General features: G+C 41.4%; 1 protein-coding gene across 5 annotated transcripts in view; it reads left to right on the top strand.

The window, feature by feature from the left end:
* The window catches only part of acoxl (acyl-CoA oxidase-like), a 358948-nt gene extending 331806 nt beyond the window's left edge, over positions 1–27142 (top strand). For 3 of the 5 annotated variants that reach the window (XM_059982889.1, XM_059982890.1, XM_059982887.1), the window contains one exon: positions 26738–27142. In XM_059982889.1, coding sequence (XP_059838872.1) covers positions 26738–26920 — 183 coding nt within the window. In that variant the 3' untranslated portion in view covers positions 26921–27142. Of the gene's footprint in view, positions 1–889; positions 6873–16522 lie in introns of those variants that run through there. The other 2 variants (XM_059982891.1, XM_059982888.1) reach the window with 2 other exon arrangements.
* The last annotated feature ends 314 nt before the right edge of the window (positions 27143–27456 follow it).

Below are 27456 nucleotides of genomic sequence, written 5' to 3'. Positions count from 1 at the left end.
CTCCCTTCAGGCAATCCCTACTCAGCCTGTTGATTTACTGGTATACTGGCAGTGCACTTCAGTTTTGTCCTACTCAATCCCTGCCAACTGCCTCTTCCTATCACTGCTTATTTTAGGTAGACAGCTGGCCAGTGGTACGTAGACAAAGAGTCCAGGACTTAAAATAGTGTAGGCAGCATTTAGAACACAGAACGTAGAACAGCACAGCACAGTACAGGCCCTTCAGCCCACGATGTTGTGCAACTCTTTAATCTATTCTTTGATCAATCTAGCCTTTCCCTCCCACATAACCCTCCATTTTTCTTTAATCCATTTGCCTATCTACGAGTCTCTTGAAAGTCTCTAACGTATCTGCTTCTACCACCACCCTTGTTCCACGCATTTATTACACTCTGTATAAAAAATCTACCTCTGACATCCCCCTCTATACTTTCCTTCAAACATCTTGAAATTACCCCTCCCCCCCCATATCTGTCCTGGGCTATATCCGCCCTGGGGAAAAAAGTCCCTAGCTATCCACTCTGTCTTATCACCTTTTACAGCAAGTTGTGTTTAGGTGAGTGACTAGACTATGGAAGGAGCTGATGGGAGTTAAGGAAGAATGAAATTAAATTATTATAGAGATGTAAAAATAAAACAGGATTAGTGTAAATAGGTGTTTGATGGTCAGTGTGCTTTTGGTGGGTAAAGGCCTGTTTTTGTGTCATACAACCATGACGATTGGGTGGAAATCAAGGTTTTCCAGGTGACACAATTTGCTTTGCCGCCATCAAAGAGAGGGTGATAAACTAAGCAAAGCAGCCTGGAGAAGTAGAGAGAAAAGATTCAAAGTGCCTTTATTATCAAAGTATGCATACAGAATACAACTGAGTGATTCGTTCTCCCATAGGCAGCCACAAAACAAAGCAACACCATGGAACCCGCTCAAGAAAACATTAAACACCCCCAACACATGAAAAAAAGAACAAATTGCAAAAAGCGAGTGAACAGCACATGGAATATCAAGCATCAAACCAGGAGTCCGGTAGCATTCAGTTTAGTTCGGTCAGCATGGTGCTGTTAGCCCGCTGCAGAGCAAAGCATTCTTCACAGTGCTCACCCCAATCAAACCGCTCAGAAACAGTAAAATAAAAGCAAGTAACCAGAATCCAGAAACGCATGCAGCATGAACCTCGAAGTCCATCCAAAATGAGGAAATGTGGAACAGAGAGAGACAGTATGCAGCAGTTGCTGGCATTCTGAAATCTTGCTGGAAATACCCTATAGATCAGGAGGAGAGAGAAAAGCAACTTTCATAATCTTAAGGATACGTTTGATTCACATCCAGGAAAGATTAGACTTGTTCAGGATAATCATTATGACTTTGTGCAGGGGGAGTTAGTTCTTACAAATGACTGAATTTTTTGAGGAGGTAACAATAATTTTTGATAAGGTAGGGCAGTGGATGCTGTATAAGTGGACCTCAGTAATGCTTTTGACAAGGTCCCTCGTGATCCAAAAGATTAAGGCAGGTGGGATCCATGAAGACTTGCTACGTTGAATTCAAAATTAGTTTTACCATTGGAAACAGTGGCAGAGGCCGTTGAAATGTGGTATTCCACAAGGGTTAGTGCTGGGATCTCTCTTGTGATTTGGACTGATTAGACAATAAAGCATACAGTATAGGAGCAGAATTAGACCATTTAGTTCACCGAGTCTACTACGCCATTTCATCGTGGCTGACCCATTTTTTCTCCAGTCTCCAATCCCCTGCCTTCTCCCTGTATCTCTTCATGCCCTGACCAATCAAGAATCTATCAACCTCTGCCTTAAATATACATAAAGACTTGGCCTCTTCAGCTGCCTGTGGTAACGAATTCCACAGGTTTACCACTCTCCAGCTAAAGAAATTCCTCCTTATTTCCATTCTGAAAGGACACCCTTCTGTTTTGAGGCTCTGCCCTCTGGTCTTAGATGCTCCCTCCATAAGAAAGGTGTTTTCCACACCCACTCTATCAAGGCCTTTCACCATTCAGTAGGTGTCAATTAGGTCACCCCTAAATTCCAGTGAATACAGGCCCTGATTACCAAATTTCCAGTAAATTTCCTCAGTATATAGTGAAAAAGGTTGCCAAAGGATTTATGAGATTATGGACCCGCTGGAAATGTAGGCAATGAAATGGTAGGTGGAATTTAATCCAGATGTGTAAGGTGGTGCACTTTGGGAAGTCAAATTTAAGAGAACCATATACAGCAAATGACAGGACTCTGTGTAATATTGATATACAGAGCAATCTTGGGGTACAAGTAGATTGCTTTCTGATAATGGCAATCCAGGTTGATTGGGTGTTAAGGAAAGTGAATGGCATACTTGGCTTAAGCATAAAAGTCAAGAAATAGTATTGTAGCTGCAGAAAACATTTGGAGTACTGTTTACAGTTTGAGCCACTGCATTACAGGAAGGATTGTATTGGGTGTAGAAGAGTTTCACTGGGATATTGTGTGACGTAAAGAGTATCAGCCATAAGATGAGGATGGACAAGCTTGGATTTTTTTTTGGAGTAGTAGAGGCTGTTGGGGGGGGGGGGCAACTTAATTGAAGTATATAAATTATGAGAGCCACAGGTAGGTTAAGTAGTCAGAATCTTTGTCCTAAGACACTCAAGGGCAGAGATTTAAGGTGAGATGAGGAAAATGTAGAGGAGATTTACATGGGAAGATTTTGTTAGGGTGGGAGGTAGGACATTAACATTCAGGGGCATTCAGAGAAAACATGAACAAGCAGGGAATTAAGGATTATGGACCACTTCCAAGCATATATATCCATTTTAAATTAACATCATAGCCAGCACAGACCCTGTGGGCTGAATGACCTTTTCCTGTGCAGTGCTCTTCTAAACTTTATGTATGGCTATGGGTTATTGAATGACATATTGTTACAAAAGATGTTTGTTATTTTTGACAGTAAATGCTTTCCAATCTCACAAGGTTCTCTTTAGTATTGAATTAAGGGTACAGCTCTTGTGTTGTACTGTATTTTAAGCCACTGTAGTTCAGTTGATATACTAGACTCATTGGGGTTCCCAACCTGGGACCGTGAACCACTCGATTAATGGTAGGTGGGTCCAGGGCTCAAAAAAGTTTTGGAAGCACAGTAGAGCAATCAACAACATGCTAGTTGACTCTGAAAGGCATCACTTCTGAATCTAATACCGTCCTAATGCTATTTCCACCTGATATCCACACAAGCATGCTTACATTCAAGTATATTTCTGTAGTCCATCTGAATAATTACCTGGACCCATTATCATCACACTAAATCAACAACAGTAACGCTGATTGCAACATGCCAAGTACCAAACTAAAGCAGCCAATGCCAGTCAGGGAGCAGAGCAGTGTAAAGTTCATTAATACCAACAGCACAATATATTCACCTATTAGGACGTTTCCCTGAAATACTGTCAAAACTAAATATGCTGCTGAAATTGAAAAGAGGTACTGACAACAATTTGAAAACAAGTTGTGGTCAGTGACTACGCAGCTTTAATTTCTGAGTAATATCGAAGCTTTGCTTATTTCTGTTTCCTGAAATATATCTCTGGAAATGATGTATGTTTGTGTGTCTGTGTGTAAATGTGTTTCTCTTCTCCCTCATTCTTTATAGCACACAGAGTTGTTTATGTATTAGTGAAACTCACTCTGCAAATGGATTTGCATATATTCTGATTAATTATATCAGTGATGTTTTGTGCACAGCAATTCTACTTAACACATTCATCTGCATGTTGTGTTACCTGTTTCTTGTATTAGATGTAATTTTTGACCTTGTGTCCACTGAAAATTTTCTTCACATTGCAGGTTTCTGGTCATTTAGGTGAAAAGTTGACTTTCTGATTTATGCTGCTAATAGACCAGCCTAGGAGCCTAAGGTAGTTTAATTACAAGTAAAGATTTGGGTTCAAACATTTAAACAAGCAAAATAGCCATTGGTAAGCCATTCAAAAATTAGTTGGCAATGTACCAGAAAATCCCCTGGACCAGTAGCCATATGAGTAGACAAAATGTGGACACCAAGGCTGCTGTAGAAGTTCTCAATGTTTCCTTCTATCAAGTTTGACAAAGAGGGAAATGGGTGTCCAGCTACTAACCATATTCCACTGGCATCTTACTCTGTGAAGATAAAAGTTCGTTTGTAGTGAGTGAGAGGATTATCCCAAGTCATTTCCCCACTTCTTCTCAAATGAATCCTATTTGGATTCACTGCAGAATGATGCACCTGCCAATTGTGGAACTAGACCACCACAGCAATATGACATTGGAGCAGAACCAGGCCATTCAGCCCATCAGTTCTGCTCTACTACTCCATCACGGCTGATTTATTACCCCTCTAATTTGGCATCAGTAGAGAAATGGAGGAGGGAAGGTTATATTTTATAACAATAGTGCTTTTCTTTAGCTGTTTACTAGGCACAAACTACCTTGAAAGCTGATGTACAACTTCTTTTGATTCACCTTATAACCAAGCAAAGATAGTAATCAGAACTTTTATTCTTCAAAATGTAAAAGTGAGACATCATCAAGTTTGAAAAGCCCTCAGTTCACTTCTGTCTTTGTTTAGAAAATACCTGTTTTAATTAAGTTTTTTGTTCTAGCTAGAGGCATTGAAACAGGAGCTCCAGTTAACTTATCTCATTACCTTATTAAAAATCTCATTCCTCATCTACCCCGTACTTTTACCACCCCTTTGAGAGGAGTTAGATCATAGTGCAGGCTCTTGCTCCAGAGCACCGTCTGAAACTCATCACTGGAAGGTTCGTTATTGGTGTGTTGATATGGCTAGGTTCTCTTCTGAGGCAAACCCTTTGGCTTGAGTGTGACTCGCTTCCACAGAGTGAATAATGACTGTCTCTGAATTCCTTGAACATGAGGTGGCCACTGTTAGAAGGTCTAATAACATTGTTTTTAAGGTTCACACGTGACAAACAATGATGTCTTGTATCAGTTGATCTATGTTATGTCTTCACGTGAAATCTCGTGGGAAACTACTCTGAACTTGGGGGCAAGAGGGGAAAGAATTACTATGGGAAACTTTTGATGAAGAGGTTGTTGAATATGTGGGATGACTTGCCAGAGGAAGTGGTTGAGGCAAGTACAATAATATCACTTAAGAAGCATTTGAATAGGTACATAGCGGGGAGGGGCTTGGTGGGATGTGGGCTGACCATAAGAAATTGGGACTAGCTGGGTGGCCACTGTAGTTGAGCCAAGGGAACTCCATCTGTTCTGTATTCCTTCATGCTCTCTATGACTCTGTAATGCTGTTGTAATATACATGCCATTTGATAAATATTTCAACTTGAAATTCTCTCTCTCCCTCTCACCCTCTCTCCCTCTCTCTCATGGGAGCTAGTTTTTGTTGGACTCTAGATCATGGACTCTGGGTGTTTTGCTGTGCTTGAATGTGGGCGGTGGTGCTGATGCTTTGCTGCTGATAGTACGTGGGAGAGGGGAGGGGGAGCTTTGGGGTTCTTAAGTTTTTTCATTCGTTCTTTGAGGTTTTCTTCTGTTTCGTGGATGTCTGCAGAGAGTAAGAATTTCAAGTTGTATACTGTATACATTCTCTGATACTAAATGAAGCCATTGAATTTAATACTGGTTCCATTTCTCACCTATTTAGTTTTTATTATGTATTGCAATGTACTGCTGCCACATAACAAAAGAATTCATGACATATGCCAGTGATATTAAACCTGATTCTGATTCTACCAGCTTCTGTTCCCCTCCCAGCCGTCCTCCCTGTACTGCTATACATTGACAATCTTTCCTCTTCTCTCTCAGTCTGGAGCAGTTTCTCAACCTGAAACATCATCACGGGCATTCTGCCTCCACAGATGCTGCTTGTCTCACTGAGTTCTCCCAGGGTTCTGTTTTCTGTCCCCAATTCCAGTATCTGCAGTCTCTTTTGTCTTCATAACGCAATAACATGACCTTCTCCAGTGTGAGGGGTATAGATAAGGGGTAGATAGCAGATAACTTTACCCACGTCATTTGTTCATTATGCGCTGTGTCGTGATCATGGTCTTTCCATGTGGGTGATCATTGTCTTTCCATGATCATGATTGTTCATAGGAAATTTTTCCATGGAAGTGGTTTTTCATTACTTTCTTCTTTACAAGACAGGTGACCCCAGGCATTATCAATGCTCTTCAGAGATTGTCTGCCTGGGGTCAGTGGTCACATAACCAGGAATTGTGATATGCACCAGCTGCTCATACGACCATCCACCACCTGCTCCCATGGCTTCAAGTGACCCTGATTGGTGGGGGGGGGGGGGCTAAGCAGGTGCCACACCTTGCCCGAGGGTGACCTGCAGGCTAGCAGAGGGAAGGAGCACCTTACGCCTCCTTTGAGTAGGGACGTATCTCTACCTGCCACCCATACCCCATATCAGATGTGTGTAAAATCAGAGAGCATGGGTTTAAGGTAACAATTAGAAGGTTTAGAGGTGATCTGATTTGCTTTTTGTCTGGAGGGCGGTTGGAATCGAGCACACTGCTAAGTGGGTGGTGGATGCAAGTGCTCGCCTATTGAATCATGAAGGCATAAAAGCCTCATCTGACCATTGTGGTTCAGAAGACGTGCTGAAAAATGGGATTAGTTTAGACGATTACTTGACAGTTGACAGAGGTATGGTGGGCCAAGGACCCTGTTTCTGTGATCAGTGACTCTGAACTGCACTCTGGCGTGTATGAGATGAAGCAACCCTCACCAGTTACTAGGTCACGGCCAGCGTTTTTATTATATAGGTGTATCTATTTTGGAATTGCCCTTTGCTCATGACTTTTTACTGACAAAAACTCCTTGAAACTAATAAATATTTGTTCACTGGCTAACTTAGTGCCAGAGTTTAAAGGTTAAAAGTTGTACAAAGTAATTTTTTTTGTGTGCTACAGAACCCTTCACAAGTGTTCTGCAGTAGTCTGAGAGAGATAAACTCTTCTGATCATTGTGGTTCAGCGTCCTATGCAGCATAATCCTGCACACATTCAGACAGATTTTGTGAATTTTACACAGAAACCCATGACGTTTCTGAAACCTGACCTGCTAAACCTCAAATGGCACAGATCATTGTGTGTAGAGATTTTAGATTGCAGTGTGAAGGTACAGTTATTACAAGTAACATCTGCATAAAGTAGGATAAACATACCCCTGCAAATGTATTCCAGGCAGTAAGGAACAGTCAGTGTGTAATGGAAGGCAGGAGATGAGGGGTAGGATAGAGTGAAAGGGTGGGATGTGAGGTGGGGAAGCAAGACGTGTTTATATGAACTATTTTCAGTCCATTTACAGAGTTACATAAGGATTAGCAATTCACAAATTAATCTTTGCACTGCATCAATTAACAAGATAAAAATTAAAAGTGAAGTGGGAAGTATTTGTTTGAGAACGGAATCCCTAAGCCACCGCTACAGAAACTGATCGCTGAGATGATATCGCAGAGCGGAGTCAGTTCTCGTTGGTTTGGTTCCAAGTCTCCGCAGGCCGGGTCTGTGTTGCAACAGGTCAAGCACTTGCCGTTCCTTCTTACCCCTTAACAATAATGCACATCACTAGCTGTGAAGTCCTTTGGAATGTCATGAGGTCATGAAAGACGGGCTCTACCTCTGTGTTGCGTAAGTAGAACATGGTGCCAAAACTAATAACAGTGATCATTCTGGAACTGAAGATAGATACATACTTCATTGATCCCAAAAGAAATTACAGTGTCACAGTAGCATTACAAGTGCACAGGTATAAATATTTGAAGAGGAGCAGAGAGAATAAGAAATTAGTTACCACAAACAGGAGGTGGTCATCTGGCTGTAGATTGACACATTATAGAGCCTAATGGCCGAGGGAAAGAATGGCCTCATATAGCGCTTTTCAGAGCAGCGCACTTGTCCTCATCTGTTACTAAAAATGCTCCTCTGTTCAGCCAAGGTGGCATGCAGAGGGTGAGACACATTGTCCAGAATTGCCAGGATTTTCCCTAGGGTCCTTTGTTCTACCACAGCCTCCAGTGTGTCCAGTTTGACTCCTATAACAGAACCATCCTTTCTAATCAGTTTATGGAGCCTGTTGGCATCTCCCGCTTTGATGCCATTGCCCCAGCACACCACTGCATAAGAAATTGTAAGTTGTACTGGCAACAACAGACTGGTAGAACATATGAAGGAGAGGCCTGCATACTCCAAAGGACCTCAGTCTCCTCAGGAAGTAGAGGCGACTCTGGCCCTTCTTGTACACAGCCTCTGTGTTGGTGTTCCACTCAAGTCTGTCATCCAGGTGCACCCCCAGGTACTTGTCGGTCTCCATCACATCCATGCCCTCACTACAAATAGTGCTGCATTGTCAGAATTGTAGAGTGATCAAGCCTAGAAACAGGCCATTTGACCCAGCAATACCAATTAGCACTCATAATACACTAATCCCATTCAGTTCTTCCCACATTTCCATCAAACTTCTAGATCCTCACCTACACACTAGGGACAACTTACAATGGCCAATTAAGCTACTTTGGACTTTGGGACAAAACCAGAGAGCCTGGAAGAAACACAGGGAGAATATGTAATCTCCACACAGACAGCACCTGAGATCAGGATTAAATCCAGTTTGCTACAGCTGTTTGGCAGTAACTTTACTAACTGTGCCTCTATGCTATCTGGAGGTGCACATCCTTTTGAATATAAGTGCAGTCTTTGATTGATGTAAAACACTATTTTGATGAGCAGAAATGTTCTCCATCTTAAGCCGGTCTGTACGATCAAAGTTACTCAAGCAAATTTATTCCTCTGGCAGTGACCAGAGCCCATTGGTGCTGGTCTGCAGGTCTTCCATTTCCCATAATCACCGTAGAAAATGGGGAAGGGGAGAATCTCAAACACGAGAAAATCTGCAGGCGCCGGAATTACAAAAGAGACTCACATAAAATGCTGGAGGAAATCAGCAGGTTGGGCAGCATCTATGGAAAAGAGTAAAGAGTCAATATTTCGGGATGAGACACTTTTTCAGCACCCCCACTCAAGCATATAAACAGTCCTCCAAACCGAGGATAGGCAGTCTGCAGCCTCCAGCCTCTAGAGGACTCGGACTCAGACTCAGAGTTGCAGCGTTGGGCCTTCAACTTCCCCAGAGGACTTGCAAAGACTCACATGGGCTCCAGCCAAATGATCCCAGACTTCTGATTCGCGCTCCGGGCCTCAGTCATCAGCATTGACCCCAGGACCTGCCAATCACCAAACACTAGGCATCAAATCCAGACTCACCGATTACAGGACCCCAAACACTAGGCCTTGAACTGCGGTCTCACTGATTTGTGAACCCAGAGGGTCATTGGACATTGTTCCACCTGCCAGCATAGAACTCCAACACCAGAACCCACAACTCATTGACCCTGCAGGTCCACCAGCCTTTGTCTGCGCTCAACATCCAACTACAATGTGCCACGTCTCTGGCCTTCAAACACAGTGTGGAGGCTTAAACTCTGGCTGATCTCTAATTCCTCCTATATCCCTGTCCCTTTAGCCTAATCTGACTCCTAATTCCCCTCTCTGTCCCCCCCCCCACAAAAAATCTGCATAACTGAAAAACCAACTAACAGGCACAGAATGCTGGAGGAACTCAGCAGGCCAAGCAACATCTATGGAAAGAAGACTGTTTACTCTTTTCCATAGAAGCTGTCTGGCCTGCTGAGTTCCTTCAGCATTTTGTGTGTATTGCTTGGATTTCCAACATCTGCAGATTTTCTCTTGTTTGTGAAAAAACAACTAAATCTGACCCACAACTTTGCGATGGAGATTGTAGCTCTGCCCCATCTTAGAGCACACTGGAGCTCCTTCTGGTTTAAGGTGGCATTACTGAAGATGGGTGACGGCTTACTGGCGGTTCATAAAGCAGGAAATATAACTACTTTACTAATGGCACTTCTTCTGTAGCAAATTGTGGTAACCAATCACTGCAAACAATGAAGAAGTGAGCGAAGGTGAGGTTGATTTGAAGGTCGAGGCGTGTGAGTGCAGTGCAAAGTCAGAGCATGGTCGAGACGGAGTTGGTGGCGTGAGGTAGAGAGAAGTCAAAGCAGAGGAGTTTCAGAGCCTCTCCACCTAAACCAAGAGTGTGGTTGGATAGATCTAAGCACTGTGTCACGTTGAAAAGTTTGGATACAGGCTGGAACCTGCGGCAGGGTCCGAACCCAGAGTGTATCACTGCAACAGGACCCGAGGAACGATCTGATATTTGGACAATTTTAACGCTGGACTGGATGGATTGAAAAGGCTGGGTGTTGGGACCGGGGGCAAAGGTCAAGCCAGTTCTGCCTGCTGCTCCGCGACGTTTACTCCGCTCTCCGCGGCAATGAGGCTGAGCTTGGGGCCTGCTCTGGGCTTCACGTCCGCAGGCTCTGCTGTGTGATGAACTGAGGCAGAGGCTGTGAGCCAGCTCCACTGCTCTGGGTTTTGTGCCTGTGGACTCACTTTAGTTCTGAATGCTTTTGCTTGTGTTTATTGTTTGCACGATTTGTGTTTTCTTTCTCTCTCTTTGTGCGTTGGGTGTTTATTAGTCTTTTTTTATGGTTTCTTTTGGGTTTCTTTTTTTGTGGCTGCCTGTAAGAAAGCTAATCTCCAGGTTGTATAATTTATACATACGTTGACAATAAATCAGAATCAGGTTTAATACCACCGGCACTTGTCATGAAATTTGTTAACTTTGCAGCAGCTGTACAGTGCAGTACATGATAAATATAGAAAAGTCAAATAAGTAAATCAATTGCAGTATGTATATATATGTATACTAAGTAGTTAAAAAATAGAAATAATAAAAACATGAGTTAGTGTTCAGTTTCAATGTCCATTTAGGAATCAGATGGCAGAGGGGAAGAAGCTGTTCCTGAATCACTGAGTGTGTGCCTTCAAGCTTCTGTACCTCCTTCCTGATGGTAACAGTGAGCAATGTACTTTGAACTTTAAACTTTGCTGAGCTGCTCCACTGACAAATGCACCTGCACAATATGGGACTACCAGTTTGATGAGGGATTACCACATGGTTGCAATTTGTGTTCAAAACCAGCAGCGCATTTCCTGCATTACAAAGATGATCACATTTCCAAAAGAGAGTACTTTATTGGCTATAGAGCGGTTTAGGGAATCCTGAAGTTGTAGTTGGTGCCAAGCAAGTGCAAACCTTTCCAACCATCTTTGTGGTCACTCACTGCCTAAACACGTGGAATACAAAGTACTTACAAAGGTGCTAAATTATACAAACTAATCCCATTAATCTGTACATGGTCCTTATCCTTCCATTTGCAGACCATTCACGTACCTGTCTAAATGACAGTTGAACATACAGTACTTAATATATCTGCTTCCAGGCGCCTGCCTCTTTCTGTGTAAAAAGCTTGCCTGGCATATCTCCTTGAAATATCCTCATTTCACCTAAACCTTTGCTCCCTACTATGTCTCTGCCCATCTATGCCTCTCATATTTTTATATATTTCTAACAGGTTGTCCCTCAGCTTCTAAGGCTCCACAGTAAACAATCCAGGTTTGTCCAAACTCTTCTTATGGCTAATAGTCTCCAATCCAGGCAAAATCCCATTGAGCCTTTACCATACCCTCTCCAAAACCTCCACATCCTGCACACAGGACCACAACTTGCTGTAGGGTTTGGAGGCTTGCATACCTCAGTGACCTGGAGAGCTATGTTGCCTTGAGTCAGGACTTCATGCTTTGGCTCTTGGTAGGGTCACCCATGCCAAACAGGTCAAAGGGTAGAGGCCAGACTAAGAGTGGTCCATCGGTCCTCTGGGTTCAGGAATTCAGCTTCAGGGCTAACGACCCTGACAGGATAAAATAAAATTGTAACAGAAACGGCAATGAAGATGGAGGACCTTCATTACTATCCTAAGACTGTGAAGTACATTGGATATTCTGACATAAATTCAAGTTTATTTCTCTATCCCAGATTCAGGACCTCTCTATGTATGCTGTTCATGCATGGTTTTCAGAACTTATTGACAATTAACCATACACAACTTTGACATAAGGGTGCAGAAAATGGTTTCAGCATCACATGGTTTTTTTTCAAAAGACAAGCTTGTGAGTACCTTTGCAATAAAACAACCCACTGATATTTGTTCTCTAAACTGACCCTTATACAAAATACTTGGAATTATATACTGTAGAGCGAGGTTCTCAACCTGCGGTCTATGGACCCCTTGGTTAATGGTAGGTTCATGGCACAGAACAGGTTGGGAGCCCCTGCAGTCAAGCTTCAGCTTGATGCTATTGATGGGGCTGTAGAGGTTGCAGAAGGAAAATTACAGGCTCCTTTCAAACAAAGATGTAAATTTGGAACTCTATTCTACACCGGCTATTGATGCTTGGTCAATTATTCATTTTAGGAGAGATTTTGTTAAATATAAGCTATTGGGACAATAGGACAAAGGCAGCATATGGAGTTGGATCTCAAGTCTGCTGTGAACTTATTGAATGGAAGAACAGGGCTGAGAGAAATTCCTTTTCCCAAATACTTCAAACGCAGTATATCTGTAAACCACCATTCATAGGATTGTATTTATTTTGTACAATTGTGGCACACTGGTGTGCCTTGTTTCGCACAAAATTAACTTTACATCAGAAAGACATAAATTATTTCCTGCAATGTATTCCATGGCAAAAGGCCTGTAGATATTTTTCCACACGTCCCAGCACTTCATTGTCACTGACAAGAGGACCATAAACTGTAACCATTCCAAGCCTGATGGACTTTATGGCGTAATCTTTTTTAAGGTTATTTTTAACCTAGGAGCACTGTAAAGAAGGGGGAAATTTTCACATTACAGTTATGTAAGAGTAAAAACATTTGTACACAAAATGGTTGAAATGATTCAATTTATTATTGCAATTAGTTCAGTGACTGAGTCGCAGTTTACTCTAATTGGCGCCCTTGAGAATATTGTTTTTTTAGAGTTCTGTATCAATTAATTAACTACTGCCATCAAGTAAACTTGCATGTTCCTGCTACCCAATAAGCTCCTATTGACAGCATATAGATCGCAATCTGTGAGTCACTGAAGACTCATTAACCAAGTGGACATTTCTTCATCGTGAATTGCCACTGCAGCCTTTTATTTCGCACCCAGCCAGAGTGAAACCACATTTTGAACCTATCTGTATGCTGTACAAAGAAAATGTGTCTCCTTCCACCAGTGAAGTCAGTGCTGTTTAGAAGTAAAGGTTTTAACAGCTGTTCGCAACTGGGTGTCACAAAACAATTATTTAACAAGTAATGGTTGTTGACTCATTAAACAGTGTATCTTGTTTTTTACATATTTATGCACTTGAAACAGAATCCCAACTAGAGGATTGATGGATGCAGGTGGCTCACTAAACTCCTGTATGTTTGTTTTTTCTTTCTCCCACTGGCTTCGGCCTCTGACCCAGTCTAGTTTCAAATCCCATTTTACTGCCTAAGAGGTGAATAGGATTTTCTGGGCAATAAACTTGTTGGTGATGAGAATGTGTCAGCTGTTCACTGTAATTCTCAGCAACGCTGATGAGCACTGATAGACTAAACCCGAACCTGGAGAACAGAACCTTGTCAATAATTGCACTTGCTTCCGGAGTTATAATAATGGAATTTTTGGAACACGGTGACTCATTGAACTGTGTTATCAAAAAAAAATCAAAGCAAGCCTGACCAGAGATATTTTAAGGAGAACTTTTAAAATTGGAACTTTTAGAAGGTTCGGGACTTAGTCACCTGAAACAGAGCACTGCTGATAGTGCAGTGGAAACTGGGGGGTGGGATGTATGAAGGACCTGAATGGGAAGAATTACACTCTAATTACAAAGAAGTTCATTGCAACTGCAGTCAGCAAAGCATAGATCTGATATAAATCAGTGCTTTGGAGAAATCTGGCAAGCAGTCCTTCTGATGGGTTCTCTTTATTCCTCAACTTAAGCGAAAGAATGGAAAGAGCAGAAAATAAGGGTATAACTGCAGTTGTTTAAAAGCTGAACTTAGCCAGTGCAGAGAAAGAAGAGATTTTTTTTTAAAAATTGTCTGAATAAAATTGACCTTCTGGGAACCTGAGTGTGTGGGGAAGACGGTCACATTATCTAGAACTATAACAGGAGCTTCCTCCAATTAATTTTCAGCCTAGAGTTAGCAGAGCCCCCGAGAAATGGATGAACAGATTTTAATGCCCTTTCTCCAGCAGGAATTTAAGTAAACAACGCCCCCTTTTAAGCATTTCTGCATTGTTTGGATTCAATGTTCAACATAACTGTAAAGTCTGTAGTGACAAGGAGTCGTTTTGCATTGTAAACTGAGCTTAGTAAAATGCAAAAATAACATTTTTATGTCTCAGTTGCTTCCTCACTCTCTCACCTGTTTTAGGTAAATATTATTTTTTAATACTTCAAAAATAAACTTTATTCATAATAGAAATGTACATTATATACAATGCAAGAAACCACAAAACATACTAGCTCCTTAGCACATTATAAATACTGTGTGCTTAATTCAGTTATGCCCCATCAAAAGTTGAAAGGCACTAGAAAAAACACTGTCTTCTATAGATTGCCTTTCCTTTTATCAAAGTTCAAAATAAATTTTATTATCAGAGTACATATACAGTATGTCACCATGTACAACCCTGAGATTCTTTTTCCTGCGGGCCTACTCAGCAAATCTATAGAATAGTAGCTATAACAGGATCAATGAAAGATCAAGTAGAGCATAGTAGACAACAAACTGTGCAAATGCAAGTATAAGTAAATAGCAATTAATAATGAGAGCATGAAATAACAAGATAAAAGTCCTTAACTTGAGTTAATTGGTTATGGGAGTATCTCATGTGGTTATCCTCTTTGGTTCAAGAGCCTGATGGTTGATGGGTAGTAACTGTTCTTGAACCTGGTGGTGTGAGTCCTGAGGCTCTTGCACTTTCTACCTAATGGCAGCAGCGAGAAAAGGGCATGACCTTATGCGAGAGTTCTGTACTTGAAGCCATTTGCATGCAGTTTTTAGAAATTACAAGTGAACATCATCAGATATATAAGGTGCTCATTATTAACAAGTTTAGGATCAGTTTATGGAAATTGTTGAAGCTTCAGCTTTCTAGGTGCCTTTGATTCTAGGATCTGACTTTCGATGGGAGGTTTAGTAAGTCGTGTTTCCATCGTAGTGCCAAGTCCATGCTCTTCTCACTGTAGAAACTGGGCAGGAGTGAACAAGCTCTGGAATTTGACAAGTGCCACCATCTTCTTTTTTTCTGCAGAATGCACTAGGAAAAATAGATCAAGAAGAAAAATATAATCGCAGTTCCAATTATTAATTTCCAATTCCCGTTCCAATTTTCTAATCATCTGTTCACAAATCCCTTGTTCTTGCAAACATTCAGCAATCTCTTTGCCTTTTTACATCCTTCTCAAACTTCTCAAAGTTTGGTGATCAAGCTGGACTCAATGTATTCTAATAAATGTTTCATAAAGATTCAGCATCAATTCTCTAGTTTCAACTAGTTTCAGCATCAATTCTAGTTTCCTGTGCTTATAACTTCTCTGTTTTGTTCTTTATTCTTCTGTTTATATCTCACAGAATTACATTTGCTTTGCTAGATTCTCTGTCAGCATATCTGGTCACTTTCAAAGATCCATTCTGGTGTTTCTGTCTGTCTTGAAAGCTCCAATTGAACCTCCATCTACAGCTTGTGGGAGAAGTGAATTCTAGTTTTGTTCACATTTCAAGATTATCTAGAGCACTACATATTTAAACATTGGATGGTAAGTAAACTACATATTAACTATACGCTTTGGGGAAGATCTCCTGGAGACACAAGATGGCTGCAGATACTGGAATCTCAAGCAATGAACAATCTGCTGGAGGAACTCAGCAGGTCGAGCAGCATCTGTGGGGGGAGGGGGGAAGAAATTGTTGACGTTTTTTAGGCCAAACCTCTGCAACAAGTCCTGCTGTAAGGTTTTGATCCAAAACATCAACGGTTCCCGCCCCTCCACTGAAGCTGCTTGGCCCGCTGAGTTTCTCCGGCAGATTGTTTATTGCTTGGGGAATGATTTTCTGCCTGGCATCATCCCTTCTCCTGTGACATGCACATCCCTCCACATTAGTTCAGTTGCCAGGAACTAGCCTGGGTATAAGTCAGCAGCAGCATTTTCCATGCTTCTAACTATCCTAGAGATACACAAGTGTATTCTTCATGGAGTCCAACAGCCCAGTGCATAGATTTTCCAGTCCTGAGGCACAGAATCTGTCCACATAGCCTGTGATCATACAGCAGTAGCATTGAAACAAAGTAGATTGTCGGGCTGTTTAAAGAACAGTAAGTAGAACTTTTTTATTTCATTAAGAGTTTAACTGCTTTTTTAAATGGATTTGAAGTTTGTGTTCCATTTCTTTTAAATTTTCTTAACATTATTCTGACTTTTTAATGGCTTCCAGGTGTTTCAGAAATTTTGTTAATGTTAAATACTTCTGGTAGCAGCTTTAACACTGGTTTGTGAGGGTGAACTGGACCTCATGAGCTGTGAATCCCTCCTGATGAGTGCCACTGGATGCTTGCACTGTGAGCAACGTCATGCTAGAAGCAATAGCGTACAAGTCTGGCCACACTGGAGGACAGGAAGATCCTCCCCAGAAAATATGCCTCATAATTGATATGTAACATCAAACTAATTGTCAAATAAAATCACTTGTCTATAGTGTCCTTATATTGATTATAGAACAGGATTTATTCTCGCAGCCCTAATTTTCCTTAGGCTACGAATGGATAGCAACGAAAATTGGCACACTTTCTTCGACAGGTGGCCATTATTTTTATTGGCCTTTTGTCTTATAGGACGGAGAATACAGCTTGTGCCTTATCTTTGGGGAATTGAAACAAACCTCCTGCCCTGTCACTGGCATGTGTATTTTAAACACTTTAGAACACACCTGTTGTTTCATGATGATTTCATTACATAATGGACTAATGTCATGAGGCAAATCTATTGTGCCTGAGCAGCAGCCAATTTATTGGCATTCACTTCCTTCCAACGGCCAAGACCTTGCATGTGAGTACCAGGAACCTTTATTAATGTAAGCTAAATATGTTAGCAGAGTACATAGGAAGCAGATGAAGTAAATACTGTTCACAATACTGCAAGATTATAAAACTGGTTGTAATAGACTTTTCCAACAAGAAAACAAATCTTACTGTTTTCTTTTACGGCCTTAGTCCAAAATAAGGCAGCCAACAAAGTATCATTGCTATAATCATCTGTAATGCATAAAATCAACAGACGAAGAATTATTAGTCACCTGTTAAAGCAGATTGTGAAGTTTGCTACTTGAAGGATACACCACGGGATCTTTTCAAAGTTTAAATTTTATTATTAAAGTACATAAATGTCACCACATACAACCCTGAGATTCATTTTCCTGCAAGCATCAGCAAATCTATAGAATAGTAACTATAATGGGAGCAATGAAAGATCAACCAGAGTGCAGAAGACAACAAATTGTGCAAATGCAAATATAAATAACAAGAACATGAAATAACAAAATAAAGAGTCCATAAAATGAATTTATTGGTTGTGGGAACATCTCAATGATGGGGCAAGTGAGTGTGGTTATCCCCTTTGTTCAAGAGCCTGATGATAACTCTTCTCGAACTTGGCAACATGAGTCCTGAGGCTCTTGTACCTTCTACCTGAAGGCAGCAGCAAGAACAGAGCATGGCCTGGGTGGTGAGGATCTCTGATGATGGATGCTGCTTTCCTACGACAGCATTTCATGTAGATGTGCTCAATGGATGGGAGGATTTTACCCATGATGAACTGAACCAAATCCACTACCTTCTGTAGGATTTTCTGTTCAAAGGCATTGGTGTTTCAATAACAGGCTGTGATGCAGCCAGTGGATACACTCTCCACTGCACATCTATAGAAGTCTGTAAAAGTTTTAGGTATCATGCTGAATCTCTGAGTAAGTTTGTGAAGTACATCCACAAACTTACTCAAAATATTAAATATGGAAATAATGTCACAACTTGAAAGGAACTTACTTGTGTACTCTCTCCCGAATTTTAGATGGAAGCATTGAGGTTTATTGAATAGTTTAATAAAACAAATCTTCCGGGACAGTTGTCACCCTGATTTCAAGGTATTTTATTGCTTTTTCTCTGGTTACTTGCGTAATTGGTCTGTTCTGAGATAAGGGAGTCTACAAGCTACTCTCCGAGCCCCATTTCTGTAATTATTAGCTTGTCTACTTCTGGCCCTATTAAGGTAAGTACGTCTCTGGAGACGTCATGCTGAGTGTACAGACCGAGCAGGTCTGTGTGCCTGAGGCCTCTGGGGCCTGATCAGATAAAGGCACCTCTCCCAAAGGTCTGGTTACACAACAAAGCAGTCTGCATCATAGGCAAATGTGTGCGAATTTTCTCAGTGTGGTTACAGTCCATCACAGTCACATTGCCATTGTACTGCACAGTTTCTCATTCCAGTTTTCAATATTAGCACCAGAAGTTACTTTTGGATGTATTGGGACTACAAAGGCAGATGGATGAGTCAGTCTGTATAGTGGAAAGTTAAAACAACTGTACCTTTGAAGCTGGGTGACTAAGATGAAGAAATCCTCTGATCATGTGAGAAAAGCAATGACTAACAAACAGAAGAGTGTATTTAAGACAAGGTAGATGGTTGGGAGAGGAGAGATCCATTCTAATGGTCCCTGACCTTCTGTAGCCTGAGCTATTTGACAAAGTCCTTTGAAGTTTAATGGAGCACTGCATTTGTTTTACTGGTGTATTTTAGTTTTCTAAAATAACTGTGCTTCACTCTGTCAGAAACGTAACCAAATGATGACTCAGTTTAAATCACGGGGTGAAAAAAGGCAATTCACTATTATGACCACAAATATTAGAGCAAGAAGACAGCAATATTACATGATATCTGAAATGCATATCGTCAACTGGTTTCTTTAAAAATACCATTTCAGATAAAGCTTTTCCCAATTGTAATAAAGGCGAGAAGATTTCTATTACAATGTAGTGAAATCATTAACAGATCATTTTTTAAAATAGTCTTAATTTTATTGTACTTCCTGTGTGTAAATACACCCCAAAGAACGTCATTTTTTTACTCCAGGAAGAAGCAGAGGCACATTTTCACTTCCAAGGGACATATTAGATAATTATTCTCATTTGCAATTGATATTGTTTATCAAGAATCAGAATCAGATTTAATATCATCGGCATATATCGTGAAATTTGTTAAGTTTGTGGCAGTAGAACAATGCAATACATGATAAATATAGAAAAACTGAATTACAGTAAGCGTGTGTGTATATATACATATTAGTTCAGCTAAAATTAGAGCAAAAACAGATATTTTTTAAAAAGCGAGGTATTGTTCATGGGTTGAATGTCCATTTAGAAGTCGGATGGCAGAGGGGAAGAAGCTGTTCCTGAATTGCTGAGTGTGTACCTTCAGGCTTCTGTATCTCCTTCATGATGGTAACAATGAGAAGAGGGTATGTATGTCCTGAGTGATGGGGTCTTTAATGATGGACTCGGTCTTCCTGAGGCACCACTCCTTGAAGATGTTTTGGATACTATGGAGGCTAGTATCCATGATGGAGCTGACTAATATTACAACTTTCTGGAACTTGCTTCAATCTTGTGCAGTAGCCACCTCCACTCCCCCCCCCCCCCCCCAATATCAAACAGTGACACAGTCAGTCAGAATGCTCTCCACGGTATATCTATAGAAGTTTTTGAGTGTTTCAGGTGACATATCAAATCTCCTCAAACTCCTAATGAAATATTGCCGCTGTCTTGCCTTCTTTATAGTTGCATCGATATGCTGGACCAGGTTAGGTCCTCAGAGATATTGACACCTAGGAACTTAAATTGCTCACTCTCTCCACTCCTGATCCCTCTATGAGGATAGATTTGTTTTCCCTTCTCTTAACCTTTTTGAAGTCCACAATCTGTTCTTTAGTCTTGCTTACATTGAAACATAGAAAACCTACAGGACAATACAGGCCCTTTGGCCCACAAAGTTGTGCTGAACATGTCCTTACATTAGAAATTGCTAGGCTTACCTATAGCACTCTACTTTTCTAAGCTCCATATACCTATCCAAAAGTCTCTTAAAAGACCCTATCAAATCCAACTCCACCACCGTTGCCGGCAGCCCATTCCACGCACTCACCACTCTCTAAGTAAAAAACTTACCCCTGACATCTCCTCTGTACCTACTCCCCAGCATCTTAAACCTGTGTTCTCTTGTGACAACCATTTCAGCCCTGGGAAAAAGCCTCTGACTATCCACACAGTCAATGACACTCATCATCTTATGCACCTCTATTAGGTCAACTCTCATCCTCTATCACTCCAAAGAGAAAAGGCCGAGTTCACTCAACCTATTCTCATAACGCATGCTCCCCAATCCAGGCAACATCCTTGTAAATCTCCTCTGCACCCTTTCTATGGCTTCCACATCCTTCCTACAGTGAGGCAACCAGAACTGAGCACAGTACTCCAAGTGGGATCTGACCAAGGTCCTATATAACTGCAACATTACCTCTCGGCTCCTAAATTCAATTCCACAATTGATGAAGCCCAATACATCGTACACCTTCTTAACCACAGAGTCAACCTGCACAGCTGCTTTGAGTGTTCTATGGACTCGGACCCCCAAGATCCCTCTGATACTCCACACTGCCACGAGTCTTACCATTAATACTATATTCTGCCATCATATTTGACCTACCAAAATGAACCACTTCATACTTAATTGGGTTGAACTCCATCTGCCACTTCTCAGCCCAGTTTTGCATCCTATAAATGTCCCAATGCAACCTCTGACAGCCCTCCACACGATCCACAACACCTCCAACCTTTGTGTCGTAGCAAGGTTTCATTGCATTGACACCACCCAACTAGCTGGTATATCTCGCTCCAATACGCCCTCTCAACACCATCTGAGATTCTGCCAACAATGTTTGTATCATAAAGTATCATCAAGTTTTGTCATAATGTAATCATTGTATTAAGGTGCCTCACACAACATTTTATGGGCTCCAACTTCATAGTACCCCTACCCCGTAATGCCCATTGCTACCTCCTCCCTAAGATCGACAAGCCTAACTGCCTCAGTAGGCCCATTATTTCTGCCTGCTCCGGCTGCACTGAACACGTGTGCACATATCTCAATTCGATTTTGTTCCCCCCTTCTCAGCTACATCTCTGACACTTCGCATGCTCTTCATCACTTCGAGAATGTTTAGTTCCCTGACCTGACCATTTTATTTTCACCATGATCATGCAGTACCTGTACACTTCTGTCACCCATCGGGAAGGCATTAATGCTCCCTGTTTCTTTCTTGACAACAGGCCTAACCAGTTCCCCTCTGCCACCACCCTGCCCTGTTTGGCAGAACTGGTGCTTGCCCTCAGCAACTTCTTTTTTGGTTCCTCCCATTTTCTCCAAACCGAAGGTGTAACCATGGCAACCACTTGGGCCCCAGCTTTACCTGCATTTTTGTCAGCTACATGGAACACTGCCGAAGTCTTTCTACACTAGGTCAACAACTGCATTGGTGCTGCTTCCTGCACCCATGCTGAACAGGTCAATTTTATTAACTTTGCCTTGTAGTTCCACACTGCCCTCAAATTTACTCAATCCCTCTATAACACCTCATTCCTTTCTTGCTCTCTCTATCTCCAACTCTGGAGACAGATGCTCTACCAACATCTTTTGCAAACCCACTGACTCCCACATTTACCTTGATTGCATTTCTTTGCACCCCATCACTTGTAAGAGTGTTTTTCCTTATCTCAGTTCCTGTACCTGCACCACATCTGTTCTCAGTATGAGGGTTTCCACTCCAGGATATCTATCCTCTTATTTTCAGAAAACGAGGCTTCCCTCCCACCACTATCAACGCTACCCTCACCCATATCTCTTCCATTTCCCACCCCAACATTGTCCTCAACTACCATCCCACAAGCCTCTGCATTCAACACATCATGTTTCTCAATTTCTGCCACCTTCAATGGGATCCTACCACCAAGCACGTCTTACCCTCTCCAACTCTGATTTCTGCAGGGTCACTCTCCATGACTCCCTTCTCTATTCGTCCCTCCTCACTGATCTCCCTCTTGGCACTTATCACTGCAAGAAAGACATGGTACACCTCATCTCTCACCATCATTTAGGGCACCAAACAGGTGAGGCAGCACTTCACATGCAAATCTATCAGCATTATCCATTGCCTCCAGTGCTCATGGTGGGGCCTTCTCCACATTGGTGAAACCTGATGCAGATTGGGGGACTGCTTCATTGTGCATCTTTGCTCCTTCTGCCACAACAGGCAAGATTTCAATTCCACTTCCCATTCCCCACCAACAAGTCTGTCCACAGCCTCCTCAAGTGCCACGATATGCCAATTGGAGAAGAAACATGTCATGTTCTATCTTAGTAATCTCCAACCAGACAGCATCAATATCAAATTCTCTTATTTCTGGTAGCCACTTCCCCCTCTTTGTTTTCCCGTATTCCAGTGGCCCTCTCACCCCATCTCTTCCTCTCCCTTGCCCCCTCCAACTTGCCTATTGCCACGCTCTGGTTCTTCCCCTCCTTCCCTTTATTCCTTGGGCTATTGTCTTCTCCTATCATATTAGTCTTCAGCCCTTTGCCTCTTCCACCTTTCACCTCTCATCTTCTAAGATCATTCCCTTTCACCATACCCACTCCCCACCTATCTTCTCCTCTCACCTGGACCAAATACATTCCCTGAATTTTTATTCTGGCTTCTGCCCCGTTCTTTTCCAATCCTGATGAGGGGTCTTGGCCCAATATGTCAATTGTTCATTTCCCTCCATAGATGCCACCTGTGTGTCATTCATAAGCTGTGACAAGTCTTAATATTAACTATGCGGTATATAGTATAGTCTTGCTTGATACTGATCTGCACTGAGACGGGGAACAGGAAAACAAGAGAATGCAGATGGTGGATGCTCAAATTGTGAATTGTGAGTATTGGTTGAACCAATGTGGCAGAAATTTGTTGAAGGGAAACTTCTGTAGGTGGCCAAATTTGAGCAGGGTCCTTCATAACATGGTCTGAATGGTTCATACATGTCCTTTTTTTTGTCTCACAAACACTTTTGACTCTTTAGCAGACTCAAAGGTTTTTTGCAAACTCAAAAAAATGACCATATATAATGATTGGTTTTGCTCTCTGCAATTCACATGCAATGAAGATCATGTCACTTGTTCCTCTGGGTGGATGCTGAGCCACAGGGTGGTTCTGCAGCCATTGAGAGGAGGGAGTTGAGGGGAGTTTATTATGACTTTTCCTGCACCTCTGTAGGTTCCCCACCCGGATTTATGTTGATTTGTGAAGATCTGTTGTCCCCTGGCATGCTCTCCTCTTCCCACCTGGGCATAGTCACACTCCACTCATTCACTTCTTCCCACTAGAGTCACAAAAGGTGATGCGAAGAGCAAACCCTCACTCGTTTCTCTCCCGGCTAGCCAATTGTGGTGGCTTTCAGTACCATTTTAAGTGAAGCTACTTACCTCATTGGTGAACCAGAACTGCATCGAAGCAACTTAAAGAATAATTCATTGATTATCTTGTGTTGATATAACAGGACACAAAATAGTAGTGTCGTTAGTAGAATTCTGTTAACATTTGATGAGGGATATACTGTTCAGATTCATTTTGGGTAGATCTAGTAGGACAAATTATGGAGGGACCTAGACTAAATTATCAATAGCAGAATATATGATTGAATATTATAATTAATTCAGTTTCATTTTGCATTCTCAGACAGTTATTTTCCCTATGAATGTACAGTGGCTATTTTGAAGTGTGATTATACTTGAAGTTATTGAAGCTTTTAACCCACATTGGTTGGACTCAGATACAATTGGTCTAGGTAAAGATGACAATATCGTTCAAACCCAGGCTACCTCAGACTAAGAGACTGTGTAACAAGCTGCTTCCTGGGATCCCCTTTGCTATCTTTCATCCAAACATTTGGACTTGAACCAATACTTTTGTTCAATAAACAAGCTAAATTTAGATTATATTCTATTGAGATAAGTGGAACATTTCAATACCTTTGCATTTGTCATCAGTAAACACCCAAGCATTATGACTAGATTGATGTGGCAGAAGTAGATATGCAGATCTTATACACTACAGTAACACACACAAAATGCCGGAGGAACTCAGCAAGTCAGGCAGCATCTATGGAAATGAATAAACAGTCGACGTTTCAGTCCAAGACCCTTCTTCAGGACTGGAAAGGAGGAGCGAAGCACTAGAAACTATTTGCACATCTTTAGACCGATGCAAGTTCTTCAACATTAAGTTGATGGTCAGGATTTCACAAATCCTGGCCCGTTTCATCTTCAGCTAGGAATAGAAATCAGGCAAAGTTTCTGCTGCTTATAGTCAATAAACTGTGCTGAAAGTATATATTGCTGTGGGACATTGAGCAAGGACTGGTAGGGCTCAATAACAATTGGCTTGCACCTGCAGTCAAATAAGCCATAATATTGATCATAGTTAGAGTATCAGAGTTCAGAGACCAACCATTGAATATGATCTCAGCACAGAGTCAATAACCAGTGATATTGGTGAGGAATAAATGTTTGTCACATTGTCTACTCTCCTGGAAAAACAAGAAATTCAGAAACTGTCAACACATCTACAAAACCTTCTGAGAATTTCTCAAAGGACAAAGATACCTTTTAACTCCTAGGTAGCTAAACCTAGATAAAGCGTCTCTTTATTTGTTTGTCTGTGTAAACAGTTCCTTCCCCACACCCCCCAACTTTATGGAAATCAACAGAATTACCTAACTGCAGCTATTTGTAACAAAGAAGAGAACTAATAGAAAAGTTGCGAGCCTGTTATGTCAGGAGAAAATAATGGCCGAACGAAAATGATCCTTCCTTCTCCACAATGTAGTAAATAGCTGCATTTCTTAAATCATTTCAATGCAATATTTGGAGAACCATCTTATAAAAATTATCAGCATTGTTTTTTTCCCTGTGGACCCACCCCATCCCCTCAAGGTACATGATTCTGTCTTTCCTATTTCTGTGTTCTTTGCTCCCATTTTACCGCCTTCCTAAGAATTTTTTTTACAAATCATATATCCGCAAAACGCATTCCAGCCCAGTGTTTATCAATTTGCTGGGAGCCAATTCCCTCCTTTTGCTTGGGTTCGGAATTTGGTACCGTCGTGGTTTTGAGACAGTTTACTGGTGCAAATTGTAGAAGAAAAACCTTGCATATCTTAAGACACATCAGAGCGTGGATTACTTTGAAGTGCGTTCGCTGTTCTGCGTGCACATTTATCAGAAGTAGTGATTCATTTGTGTTTGTTTTTTTAATCGAAGCAAGAGACAAACGATACTAAAAACGCTTCCTTTCACGCAAACCATCAACACAAAAAATGCTCGCTGTATGAATAATCTTTAGTAACTAGAGTGCGTTCATTAGATAGCGCATGGTTATTGTATGCATCCACAAACAGTTAACGCTGTAGATGTAAGTTCTGTTTTTATTTATTTCGATAATAAACTTTCGAAATCTTATATTAAGAAGTTGCGTTTTGTTGCTCTTTATAGGAGAAATTAAAGCCTCAAAATAGGTGAATAATTTGATTTATTTTAACTTTGAAAGCAGCAGTCCAAGTGAAACAGTTTTGTGTCATTTTTTAAAAAAATGCCGACAGTCTGTGGATATTTAGCGGGGTGATAAATCGTGCTTTCAAGGCTTGTCTAGTCTATATTTGGATGGTATTTTATTGTGTTACTGACTGGCTCAGAGATATCCGAAAGGTTTATATACTTCACATTTATACAACATGAATTATCGGACCATTTCACAAGCTCGCGGTTTATAAACTGTCCGACAGTTTTTAAACCCAAGGCGCATCTGGCCGTGTCCTGGCCAGGAAGAAAACTAAATTCAACTTGATTTTTTTTATATTTAAAAAAAAGCTTTTCATAAACGAGAGCTAGAGTTCAAGAACAATACAGATGAAATTTGATGCAACCACAACCTGAATCATTTCGAAACAATCTGCCTACACTATCGATATAAGGCTACAACTTAGTGCAACTTCTATACACACGAATAACAGCGGAGAGGAATGAAATTCTCTCTGCGACGATGGACAGGCGCCGCAACTTTGCTGGATGTTTTAAGCAGAGGTGTTTACTCAGGCTTTCGGTAAATTTTTAAGTTCGCACCGATGTCAAGTAGCACCTTCAGTTCTGGGTTACGCAGAGGCCGAGTGGAAAGGACACTAACAACACAAGGTATGTTTAACGAGTCGGAGTGCATCGCGAGTTAAATCAGTCTCCCGGGGACTGCTGCGGGTGTCTTATGAGAAATTTAGGGGGAAGGAGAAGCAGCCTGTTTAAATCTTTATTAAGGCAAAGAAATTACTTCACAGCGGAAAGATTCACGTTCAGCTCTTTTAGGGTGAAGTGTTTTAATACAGCTTGTTACCTTCGCTTGCAGTTCATATTCATTAGCACTACACTAGCGGGGCGGAACCGCCGGGAGTTAGGTAACTTCGGCTCGCAGTACCGTTCCGAGCGGGTGTCTAGTTTTTTTTTAAATTTTGCTGATAATGTCCCAGCTTCGCTCTCCATCTGATACAACTGTTTGTTTGTTTCAGCTAACCGAGCTGTGCAGGTCGGTGAAGGACGACGCTCTGACAGTGCTCTCGGCTTTCAATATCCCCTCGGTGACGGTCCACGCTCCGATAGCCGGAGTAGCCAACTCCCGAGCAACCTGGGCTTTCTATCCCAAACCTCACTTGGATCGCCCCGGCTTCGTCAAAGCCCGCGCCAAACTATAAACCCTGCCGCGGTTGCAGGACCGTGCTAACCATGGCATTTAATCTATGCTACTTTCAAGATCACGGAACCAATAACTACTATTGTTTTGTGTTGGGCAAAGTAGCATGAAATTTATTGATTCTCACGGACATTACCGAAAAAAATCGATATATATTGGGAATGAATATATAGATATATATACGTGTATATACATATCAAAATAAACACATTTTCATTCCAAACGGGTCGGTTGTATTTTTGTTCCCCAGTCTTGTAATCGTGCGGGTTTTGACTTGGCTGGTTCGTGTGGGTGGACAGCGCTACTTTCTCAGTTGATACTATCTTTTTCAGACCGAAAGTCTCTCTTGAATGTAAACCAAAAAAAAACACCTCCTCTGCGCAAGAATCGATGTATACACACAAGTATTCAGAAGGAAAGACTTTATAGGAATGAGCAGAAGTCTTCAAATAGTTTTTTAAATTCTCTTTTTGAAAATGAAACTTGCGGTTTTGTTCAAATGTATCGATATTTTTTCTTCTTTCGGTGTCTACAAAA

Source organism: Hypanus sabinus, chromosome 10 (assembly GCF_030144855.1).
Source record: "Hypanus sabinus isolate sHypSab1 chromosome 10, sHypSab1.hap1, whole genome shotgun sequence".
In the NCBI taxonomy this organism is placed as follows: Eukaryota; Metazoa; Chordata; class Chondrichthyes; order Myliobatiformes; family Dasyatidae; genus Hypanus; species Hypanus sabinus.
The sequence above is the reverse complement of the archived record's forward strand: the minus strand, read 5'-3'. Positions and strand labels throughout refer to the sequence as shown.